This window comes from Leptonychotes weddellii, chromosome 10, assembly GCF_054177405.1.
Source record: "Leptonychotes weddellii isolate Sample4059 chromosome 10, ASM5417740v2, whole genome shotgun sequence".
Taxonomy (NCBI): domain Eukaryota; kingdom Metazoa; phylum Chordata; class Mammalia; order Carnivora; family Phocidae; genus Leptonychotes; species Leptonychotes weddellii.
In genome coordinates this window covers 83659567-83672018 of record NC_138378.1, presented here as the reverse complement: position 1 = coordinate 83672018, position 12452 = coordinate 83659567, and the positions used below count along the sequence as shown (strand labels likewise).

General features: G+C 36.4%; 1 protein-coding gene across 4 annotated transcripts in view; it reads right to left on the bottom strand.

Moving 5' to 3' along the window:
• The window catches only part of CTNNA2 (catenin alpha 2), a 234191-nt gene that overhangs the window by 19698 nt on the left and 202041 nt on the right, over positions 1 to 12452 (bottom strand). For 2 of the 4 annotated variants that reach the window (XM_081796660.1, XM_081796661.1), the window contains exon 10: positions 10535 to 10678. The exons of the other annotated variants lie outside the window; for them this stretch is intronic. In XM_081796660.1, coding sequence (XP_081652786.1) covers positions 10535 to 10678 — 144 coding nt within the window. The remainder of the gene's footprint in view (positions 1 to 10534; positions 10679 to 12452) is intronic. 4 annotated transcript variants of the gene reach the window in all.

Here is a 12452-nt window from a genome sequence, read left to right as displayed (position 1 = left end):
TTTATGGTGAATGGTCAGGAAATAGGATTCTCAAAAAATACAACACAGGAACCCTCTGTTTGGGATCCAAAAACTGGCTGTGGAATGCAGTCCAAAAAGAGATGCAGATCAACCAGAAAATAAAGATAAACCATTCTTGCAAGAGGAACAGCTAACTCATTCACAGAGCTTTCCTTAGTGATTCCAGCTTAAGTTTGGTTACATTACTTGCAGCATCATATAGTTACTTATTTGCTACTTTATCTTCAAAAGCTTTGTATATATGTGAAAGTCTTATCTCCAGAGCTAGACTTCTTCATATATATATGAACAAGTACTTCTGGCCCTTTACTGGTTATGTCCTCCACAGAGGCTAGCACTACATAAGCCATATTGGGATTTGGTCTACATATACCAGTGTTTAGTCAGTTGAATGATGGCTTCTTAGTTCAGGCTGCCTCTTAAATTGACCTATAAAAGACCAGCCTACTGATAAAAGTTGATTGATAACTTCTCTTTATTGGGTTAATATACTCTAGATATTTTCCAGATTCAATACATATTGAGCATCCCAACCAATTAGATCTTTCGTATATGTTACACCATTTAATCCTCACACACACAAAAATAAAGTATTATATTACTTTACTCTCACTATCCAATAGATGAGGGAACTGAGGCTTAAATTTCTAGCTAATAAGACAATTACAGAAATACAAGTGTATGACTTCTGTTCCTGGTGTATTTAGGAATATACTGCAGCTCCAACTGCTTTTGAATAAAATAAGAATAAAGGCCATTTAAGGTAGTTCCCCTGAGAAGCCAGGATGCTTCCCCTTACATATGCCTGCCAGGGCTTGACCTGGTTTGGAACCTTATCATCTGTTTCTCCTAGAGTGACTATACTTTAGGGGAAATGCAGCAAAAGCACCAGAGGGTTCCCTTCAATCTAAAACTGGAAATATGATTTATTTGGTTAATAAAGAACCTCTATGGATGGACAACATATTGTGTGTTTCTTTGTAAAAGAGGTTGAACTATGCAAGAAACTTTCAAAACCAGAGATTAAAGGACAAAGCATCCTCAAAAGACTAGAAATGCATAACAGTATTGCCAAAAATCACAGAAAAATATTAGTGGTTTCTTTGAAAGAAAGCACCAAATCTATGAAATTGGAAAACTTCTTTGAAAAAAAAGGACTTCACAAACGTTCATGAAAATGACAACTTTTAACCAGTGAACAAAGATAAACATTAAAGGGTTTGAGAGAGTCTGATACAGTATCTTGCCCCTACTAAAAACCGTACTTAATATTAAGATGAAAGCTTCCTCAAGGCACAATCCCGATCTTAGAGTCCCTGTGAATCTAGCCTTTGACAAAGTTAAATCACCTCCATATTTATTATAAGATGTAAAGGCTACCTCATTATTTCTTTACCTGATATACTAAAAAATGCCAAGGCAAATTCTTCAAATGCACTACAGCTACACCTTTGAAAGAGTGATCTCTGTTATATCTGGAGTCACCACCTGTTAGAGCTCTCCAAACTTCTTTTAAAGAAATTAATGCTAAGCTACGAAACATAATAGTTTCTACCTACCACTTGCTTGGTTTCAAGGGCTCACCCACTAATTTCAGCATTATAAATATTACCTCAAAAACACCTGCATAAGTCATTTGAATTTCAAGGAGACCACTGACCTGATGCACATCTTAATATTAGTTTGTTAAGGAAAAAATATGCTTAGCTTTTTTCATATTTTAAAAAAATGTACTTGTTATAAGGATTTAAAAATATAGAAAGAATAGCTAAATATATAATATGTGAAAAGGATTTGTTTTAAAAAAGTGCTCTAAAAACAACTGAATTATTTTAACCTTCAAAGCCCTTGTTTATAAAAAGCAAGAAACTGAAGAAATTTTACCTTGTTTAAAACTTTCTTTTGAGCAACATTCTCACCAAAGCCCTTAATCGCCTCTGATAGTAGAAATGCCTGCATCTCTAAGACAGGAAGATTTATTTGGGGTAAACAAGAAGAGAGGTGGATGGAGACCTTTAAAAGGTATATGAAGGCTATGGCCAGAGGAGGACTGCGATGGATTCTCAGGAGTCTTGTCTCCAGGAAAGTGCAAATCCACACCCTGCTGCCATGCTGGGAATGGACATTTGGCAGATGAGTCTGGACCATTTTATCGGTCAACTCCCACCTTTCCAGAAGGAATAAAAGACTCCATTTCAAATAGTATGTACATTCTAGGTGAAAGGTCAAGATCAACCAGATCTATAGTTCTCATCCAGGGGCAATTTTGCCCCTGTACCCCAGGATACATTTGGCAAGGTCTGGAGACATTTGATTGATTGTCACTACTGGAGAAGGAAAGTTGCTACAAGCATCTATAGAGGAGATGCCAGAGATGTTGCTAAATATCCTGCAATGGACAACTGCGACCAGCTCCCCATAACTGGGAATTATCCAGGCTAGGTTAGACTAAAATAGCCTAATGCAGCAAGCCAAAAAGGGTTTTCTAGGAAAGAGTCCAAACTGACGTCAAGCACTGGAAAGCTTTCACCACAGCTCATAAGGCTCTCTTCTCTCCACTTCCTAGACCAGTATTTTTCAAAGTGTGATCCATGAGCCCTCTGCATCAGAAACATTTAGGAATAGAATTATATATTCCTGATCTCAGATGTGGTATTAGAACTGTGGAAGCAGAGCTCAGAATTCTCAGCAAATATTTATTTGCTTCCCATGTGATTCTTTATAGATTGTAATGTGAAAATCACTACTTCATTTCTCTGTTGAGGTCATTCTCTTCTGTACTGTCAAATATCACTTTGTGAGTGATTCCTCCAGGACTCCCCATGACAACCTAATTGAATCTCTATGAGGGTACAGACCTTGGCTGATTATTCACTACTGTACATCCAATGGTTTAATTGGAGTAGACATGATGAAATAAAACAAGTGGCATCTACATCATCAAAAATAATGTCATCTTTTGGGAGAGACAAGATAAGGAAAAATAAAATTAGCTACCCATTTATTTAGTACTTCTCCATCCTGTACACTGTGCTAAGTGTGTGACACACGTTAACACATTTAATCCTAACAAAAGCACACTGAAGTAGATACTAATATCACTCTCACTTTGCAGCTAAGAAAAATGGGGTTCAGTGAAGTCAAGCAACTTGCCCAAGATCACAAAGCAACTAGTAGAAGTCAGAATTCTATTTGTGTTCCATTTAATGGAGGGTATACATGGGCAAGAACTACCACTCCATGCCTAACTCTCCCATTTTTTCAGGTTTCCCATAAGATGTAAACAGAAGCTGTTGGGGTAGGGGGACAGATGTTCCTGGGAAATCCCCTTAAAGGGTGCTAACACAGCTAGGAAGCACACCATTTTGCCCTCACACTTCTTTTCTTCTTCCTGTATGGAAAATAGAAGGAGAACAAGCAGTCATCTTGGACCAAAAGATGAATTTGAGAGTAGAAGCCTCACATAAGTAGAGCAGACCATAAATCAGAAGGACTCTGGGTCCTTGATGATTCTGAGTTCACTATATTGGCCCTGAACCACATCTAGACTTAGTCTATATGACAGAAAAATAACTCTCTTTGGAGGTTTTATCATATGGAGCTGAATCTATATCTAATAAAAATATGTGAAAGACTGTACAAATTGTTAATACTATTGTTGGGCATTAATAATTTAAGGTAGTTAATTAAAACACAATATTTCACATCTAGATATAATTAACATTTTAACTTTCATGTGGGAAAGCAAATGAACTCTGTCACTGTGGCCCTTACTTTCAAGTTCCTTTTTAAAATAAATTATTGATTTGATTAATTCAGTATTTTGGAAGAAATTTTGCATGTTTCCATACTATAATCTTAGAAAACAGTCTATGTAATGTACTAGAAAATCTAACAAAGTAAGTTACAAAGGAGTTAAGTAAGCTAGAAAAAAAATTAGGAAGCTGATGTATTAAGCACACATTATGTGCTTATTGTGCAAGGAATCAGGGAAAAATTCAACATCCAGACACATTCCCTACCCTTATGGAGTTCGCAGAGTAGTTGGGAGACATATAATTAGATAAGTTCTTACACTGCAGTGTCCTACTAGGAATGACACAGAAAACACATCATGCTGTGGGAGAATGTCAAGGGAGTCTTCTTGGAAAGCACTATAGTATGTCAGTCACTAACTCTGTGACCTTCAGGAAGTTACTTCAATTCTCTGAACTTCATTTTCCTAACATTTTTAATGGGGATGACAGTGTTTCCTCCAAAGGATAACTGTTAAAACATTGCATACTGCATTTAAAATACCTAGCACAGTGCCTGGAACATACTGAGCCCTCATTGTATCTTGGCTAGTATAATAATGTTATTTACTACATGCAGTTGTCCTATTGTCCCTCTAAATGTACTGCTATTCTAATTTATAAAGCAAAAACAAAAGTTCAGAGATTAGGAATGTTGCCCAATATCACCCAAATTGTAAAAGAGTCAGTTTCCGAATTCACATCTAACAGCAATACATTGCTTATAATTTTAACATCTACCTTAAGAGAATATGGTGTACTCGAACTTACTTTTCAGACAGCTGATATCAAAACCATGTGGCTGTTACTGTTCTCTGCTTGACTTTTATTGATGTAAAATGCAAGGCCTTATTCAGGTAAATAATTTTGCCTGGCACGTCCTCTAAGAACCACTCAAGGTCATTTTTGCCTGGGTTGGTGTGATACAGTCAGTAACAGAGCTACACATCCCTAGTAAAAAATATCTAAGCATTTTTTAAAAAAGATCTTTAGGTCACCATGCCAAGATCAGTTTGCTCAATGAATGGCAGGCACTGGCATTTTGCCAGTCAACTGCTTCTAGTACGTGACAGGATCACCATCTCTGCCACAGCAATTACTGCAATTATCTGCACAGAGGTGAGTATGGAGAAAAAAGCCAGGTTCCTTATCACTTCTTAACTTCTAAACAAAGTTTTCAAAAAACAAATACAAGAGATTCTGGCAATTTGAAACAGGAGAACTGCGTGCAAAACAGTTCGGGGGTTGAATCAAAAATGGATTTTCCTTGCTCTGATCTGAGGGCCACCTTCTTCCAGATCAGGGTTCATTCTCATGTCTTAGTCAAATGTGAAATACCTCTCTAGTGCCTTTCTCTTCTTGCATCTTTGAACACTTGTGTAACGTTTACATAGACTGATGGGTAGAAGATAATAGTTTTTGTCCATGAAGAAAAATACAGAAGAAAAAAAAAGTCACTTCCAAATGATTGTTGATTTAGATGATTCGTATTTTTCAACACAGGCCATATAGATTAGGCTCTATATTGGCATGAATGTTTGATTTTCCAGTCATGATGGTAATGCTAATTTATACATTTATTTCTCTTTCAAGAAGTTCCCCTAATTAAAATGTAAAAGTAGCCAAATAGTTCTACCAAAAATACCACCCAGAAATAAATATTGCTCTGGACCGTTGTAAAACAACTTAGCCCTAAACTTCATTAACTCCTTGTATAGGAGCATAAAAATGAAAGATGCAAGACAGTCCCTTAAATGTTTGTAGTCTCGTGCCTTTCCTTCAAGGAGATGTAATAGCATCATTTGGCAATTCTTTACACTTAATAATCACCATTCTTATAATGGTTTTTAGGCTTAGTCATAAGCATAAAAATTTAAGCCAATTTTCTCAGGAACATTCTTATATTACCTTTAAATCCTATTTTTCCCAAGTCTTTTATTCTTAATATTTTAATTCTTTTTTTTTTTTTTTTGAAGCTTTTTCCAAGAACACAGAAACATAATGAGTCAGTTTTGTTGCCTTGCAGAGATTCTAAAACCTAGGGGTAGAATGGGGTATTTGGTTACAGATTCTAAAACGTACTCCCCACAATACTGATTTTAACAGGTCTGCATTTTAGCCACAGCTCTGCATTTTAGCAGTCTTCTCCCACCACTTGATGGGTTTGGCATGCAGATGATCCTTTGATCATTGTGAGAAACACTCATTAAAATCAGAATAGGTCAGAAAATTTTCTTTGCTATCCAGACCCCACTTTTTACTTGTCTTACTTCTAACTCCACTTTTTACTTTTCTCCATCTTTCCACCCATCTCTGACATTTTCAGGTCCAATCAGCACAGAATACATCTATACCTCAAAACTATGGGCATTCTGTTCCTCTCCTGAGCTAATCCGTTCTCTCCTCTTCTACCTGGAAACTCTCATCTACTTATCCATGAAGGTTCAAAAAAATATTACCCCCTTTATGAAGTTTCCTCTTCCTCCTTCTCTTCAGGAATGCCCACATCACCTTGTATATATTTCTGTTACAGTGATTATTAAAACCTATAATTACTGTTACAGTTACTGATTATGGGTCTGTTTTCCATGCTAATTCCATGTCCATTCACAGGACAGTAAATATCACATATTATTTACTCAATAAACACTTGAATTATAATCTGATATAGAATCACCTCTAGAGGTGCCAGCATTTATCATTGTTCTTTTGAGACAAACATAATTCTAATATCTCTAATATTCCTTTAATAATTTATACTGTTTGACAAAATTTTATCTAAGTTCTACTTGAACTTTTTTGGGAAAAATTATTTCTAAGAGAACACAGACTGATCATGCTATTTCATCATTCCCATATATACAAATTTTGCTTTTGAAAGTGATTTCCTGAGATGGCATATTCTAGAAATTCATTTTTATGCCATGATAGGAAATTAAGAAACATTTTACTGGATGATGTAAACTAAGTCTTTAGAATCTAGGATAGGTGAAAAAGCAATTCTACTCATGGAATTCCAGTCTATCAGAAAAGCCAAAGTAATAACTTAGAAGGAATTTGGATGGCAAGAAATACAAGAAATAGTGCTCTCTAAGTGATGCAAAGTATACAATGCAAATCATCTATGAATCTACAGCACCAGAGAAGCTTTCAAACATAAGTGTGCTTTGTTGTCAATGTGGGCAAATCATGCCCAGATGAATACCCTCTTTCCAAGTGCACTGGGGAAGGAAACTTATATAATCATGTGAGGTTTTAGTGATTAAACCTTCTCAAAATTGGCTGTTTGAGAGCAAAGTCTGACATAATTCCTGCTCAGTACACAGAGAACCTTCTGTTTGCTTTGGAAAATTGTCCTGCTTACATGGATTCTCTAGCTTATGGGCATTTCTTCACGGCCATCAATATTTCTAAATGTGTCAATGGTAACATAATCCCCTTCCACTTCTGTCAGAAAATCAGAATGTCTCAGAGATAGAGTCTCCTGTCCCTAATTCCTTCCCTTTTATTTATTTCTCTTCTGCTGGCTGTGAGTGAGGATATGACCTTTTGTATAAGTGAGAAAATGGCTGCCTGATTACATCTTAATAAATAATCTTTACACTTCACTCGCTTGTAGCCTCCTCAACTCTTCTAAACAGGTCTATCATATATTATAAAGTCAGCAAATGATTAAAGGGAAGGGCTCAGAAAGGTATGGGGCTGGATTATATGCAAATATTTTGATGTGTGGCTTTGATACATGGCACATCTAAACACAAGACCTCCTCTGCAACATTTACAATTCCATGGTCTTGATGACCTGAAATGCTTCCCTGCTCTCCTTATGTGCAATAACACAAATCTAAACCACTGCTGTGTTCTAAGTGAGCTGAAGCTCTGAGATTCTCAAAAAGCCTTCCCAGTGCAATCCAGTCTACCCAACACCACAAAGATATATATTAGTTCTTTAGACATGTACTGCCTTCACCTCTAAGTTAACATTTGGCACATGTCTAGACACCCAAAAAGGTTGCATATTCCTCAAGAGCAGGAGCCAGGCCCTATATGTGTTCTATCCCATATAACACATACCTTAATACCCACCAATTCTCTACTCATCAACTCTTACCAATACCACAAAAGGATTCCTACAATACTGCTTAAGTAGTTTTTAATTTTACATTCCCAGTGATATCTAGATCCATCCATTACTTAGTAGTTAAGGATTTTTTTAATCTCAAAATATCAGAACAACAAAATTATGGAGTTAAAAAAACAAATCAATCTTCCAAATCAAGACATAGCTAACTAGGGGCACCTGGGTGGCTCAGTCATTAAGCGTCTGCCTTTAGCTCAGGTCATGATCCCAGGGTCCTGGGATCAAGCCCTGCATTGGGCTCCCTGCTCAGGAGAAAAGCCTGCTTCTCCCTCTCCCACTCCCCCTGCTTGTGTTCCTCTCTTGCTGTCTCTCTCTATCAAATAAATAAATAAAAGCTTCCAAAAAAAAAAAAAAAGACATAGCTAACTAACACAGGTTTGATATTGTCCATTTAAAAGAACAGAGCCCGCTTGTTAAACAAGTAACACTACATCAAATATAGGGTACATTCTGAAACCTACTTTGGACTGAACTTTTCTTTCTGGTCTATAGAATGCTATGTCTCATACAAAAACAATGTCTCATCAACTATTCAGTCTTTTTCCCATAAGCAATTTCTTAAAAAATATATTATAAAACCACACAATTTTAGAGCAGGGTACTTTAGGATATATCCTGTAGATAATCAATCACCACTTTACAAAGAAAACTGAAGCGCAAGAGATCTAAGTAATTTTCTTTCAGTTACCTAATTAGTGACAGAAATGAAATTACTATTACCAGTGTTGAGACCCCAAATTAATTCAGCTTCTGTTACACTTCATTGTTTTATTTACAGCACAATATATAGTATTTTTAAATTAGAATTTTAATACATACAAATGAATTAAAAAATAATGAACACCACTGTAAATGAAACATGCACATGAAGATAAACAAGTGCATGCACAATGCATTCCATGATAGACTCTCTGAATTTGCACAAGTGCACAACACAACTGTTCTTAACTCACGAAGTTAAAGATGATTGTTTGTAAATATGAGCATTTCTTACCTGGCAGCTGTATGAGGGGTTGATAAAAGACATCAAAAACTTGAGCTATAGTTAGACATTAGATTTTTCTGGCACTGAAGGTTTCCTTCTACCTGAGTTTGAGGGGCTAGCATTTTTAAAGGAAGGCAGGCCGAAGACTTGAGAGAGATCACCCAATATATAAGACTTTGGCATTGTTCCCCAAATTGCAATATTAAGTTGACTATAGGTGATTATCACCTAAGTCTTCCTATTGGCCAGTTATGCTCTATTTTTCATTATTGTACCTGAAATCTCTACCATTACAGTGACTTCTTTAAGTTAGAAAGTGTAGGTGGGAAAATCACTTCAGAACTTGCCATGCTACTTCACCCCAGGTAATGAAAAGAACAGGATTAGCTCTAGTGCTTTTGAGCTCTAAGAATGCATAACTTGGCGGGGCAGGAGGGAGAGAGGTTTCTACATATAACAGAAAAGCTAATGATGAGAAAGGACTCTTCCTTTTAAACTGCCTCCAATGTTCCAACACCAATATCCACACACAGTTAACTAGGGATGTACACTTTGAAGAAAATGAATGATATCCTCTTAACATATTTCCTAATACCCATGATCCACACCAAGAAGCTTTTATCCCACCCCATGAAAACTAAGAGGGCCTCAAATTCTGACGGTCAAACCCTTTTAAAAACACCCATCCTGATGCTTCAACATCCTTTAAAGATTTAACCACCTCCATGAACTTCCTTTGCCCTTTTATATAAAAGCTGACATCTTGACAGTTTTAATAGGTACCCTGGAGAGAACAAGGCAAGTAGAGGAAAAATGCTCACTCCAGTTGATTTTTTTCTTTCTAAATACTAAGGCATACAAAAGGATTAATCAGTATTATAGAAACCCAAATGAAACAAAGAACAGTGACATTTCACAGCTCTTAACTACGAAGAAATCTTACAAAACAGCATCAGTGTTATGACATACAACATCAACAAAAAAGTTAGCAAATTTGGTTGTGACACCTTGAAATGGCTGCACCCTTAATCTTGCAAGAGTGGTGACTCCTTTGTTTTAAATATTTTTTTCTTTACATTAGAATGTTTTCATTTGTTTACATCAAAACCAAGTTTGTTAATTCTTTATATATCAGTTTCTTCACAATTTTACCCCACAATTTTAAAAGAGCAGACTGATTCTCTGGGCCAACATCAATAAAGGATATTTTGTGACCCTGGAATCTTTCAAATGAAGAAGAACACATTCTCTTAACTAGCCTTCCTTAAAGAAGCTCACCAAAGAACTACAGAATGGATTCATTCCACATATGCAGTGACTTTCAGTCCCAATGGGAAGAAAGACTAAGAAATAAAGGAATGAAATACCATTTCTACATCTCAAGTTTAGATCATGCTTGAAGAATATGTCTGTGCTGTGGAATTCTCAAATCATACAAAGAATAAATATGTAGATCCTTTGCCCAAAGTTGGTTAATAGTAAATAAAGAAGACTTGAGTGGTCACATCTTTACTTCTTTGAATCCCCATCCACCTGCTTTCAAAATTAATATTTACAATGAGACAGATTACATTAGAAAGCAAAGTTACTCACCATGGAGGAATCACTGCTTCCACTCCCGATCGGAGCTCCCTCAGCACAGGTTGGGAGGTGGGTAGAAAGTTGACTAGCCCTGCCCCCATCTATGACATCACAATCTACCTCATAAAAGGTAGTGAAAGTGCTCTGAACTCCTGTCTGATTTCCGAGAGATACAGAAAAGAGTGAGTGAGAGAGAGAGCAAGAGAAAAATAAAAAAACGTACCCTATTGGGAAGGGATTAGGGAAGTGGGTCATTGGGTGAAAGAGGCATATGAAGGAATTAGGTGCTGAAAGAGATATGGGTGGGCATCCATGATATTAAGCAGCCCGGCCATATGAATTCCTCATTGGCTCTCTTGAACAGATAAATGGACCATCTGGGAGAAGGAGAATGAAGAAGCACCCTGCCTTGTCAGGCATTGTCAGGGACAATCATAGTGGAGTTCAAAGGGGATGAAACCCCTGTTTAAAGCATTGAAGATCACCAAGAGAGAAAGCAAGGGCTGCAGCTCTTAAAGCCTGGAACGGTATGTGGGGAATCTCAGATGTCTTTCTTGGAAGTTCCATTGCCCTGCTGTGTGACCTTCATCAAGCCCTTGGCCTCTGCATCTCCAGCCAGTACATGGTACTAAAAGGATACTTACCTCTTTTACTGGAATCACTGAAGAACTAATGCATTCATTGTTGCTACAACTGCAACTCTTTTTACTCTTCCTTTTTGTACCCAAGGAGGGGCTGTGTGACAGGCACATTTTAAAAGATAAGCCAATAACCAATGCCTATTTCTACTTCTTAACATGTTATCTTCAGCATAAAATATTAGTCAATCTTGACCAGGTTTTCTGTGTGTACGGAATATAACATATATCTAAATGGGGTTATTAGAGCCCACCTTCAAAATCGAAGAAAAATCAAGATTTCTATAACCATAGGGTCCCTACACTGCCACAGTCAAAGGTCAAGTTTAAGTGACCCAGTGATGCTAACTGACCAAACATTTGTGTCACATGCAGGAAAGCTAAAGTGATATAGCTTTATTTAACCTCTGAGTCCATTTGCGGGGGTGGGGGAGTAAATCAGGCAAGATGGGAGAATAATATGGAGAACACTAAGATCTTTTTTTTAAATGGAGATTTAGAAGTTAAAAATGATGAACCACTCCAAGTTGAGTGGGTAGTATGATAAAACAAAAAGGGGTGATATTGAAGGGCAGGTAGGTCCAGAAACCATCCACATGGAAGCCAGATTTTTATCTGCCTGGTAGGATATATGAAAAGTGAAACCCACTCTTTCCACAGAAAATATTTTAGTAAAAGTAATAGCTTACAATTCATGGCATCATAAATGGGTAAAGCTCAAAGAAAGCTTGTTTCTATATGCAGATAAAAATATTCTTTATTTAAAATTTTCTCTTATGTTTCAAGCAAATATAATTCTATTTTTAGTCCTGCCATTCTTAGCTCACTAAATATGTAAGTGTATTAAATAATCACAGTTTAAAAATTAAGCAAAATAGGCAGGTTAGGAGCATTTTGAAACACAGATGCTACTAAATTCAAGCTGATAATGGATTTGGCAACATTACTCCCATCTTTCACTTCAAAATAAATGTTAGAGACATTTAAAGAATGTCTTTAGAGAATTATAGACAATAGAAAAGAAAAAAATATCTGGAATTTATGAAGAAAAAATGGAATTTTTCTTATACTTGACGTTTTCTGTGCTTATTAGAGGAAGCAGTGATACTCTGTATGTTTCCCTCTCTGTATTATTATATTTCTATTTTCAGTAATTCTAAATCTAAATTCAAATTCTACATTCAACAGCTCTTTTTCTGTGAATTTTCACAATTAATGGCCCTATGAAGCCTTATTTTCTTCCTATTTTTACTTATTGGATCATTGACTAGTTGGCTTATCCTTGCTTTTTT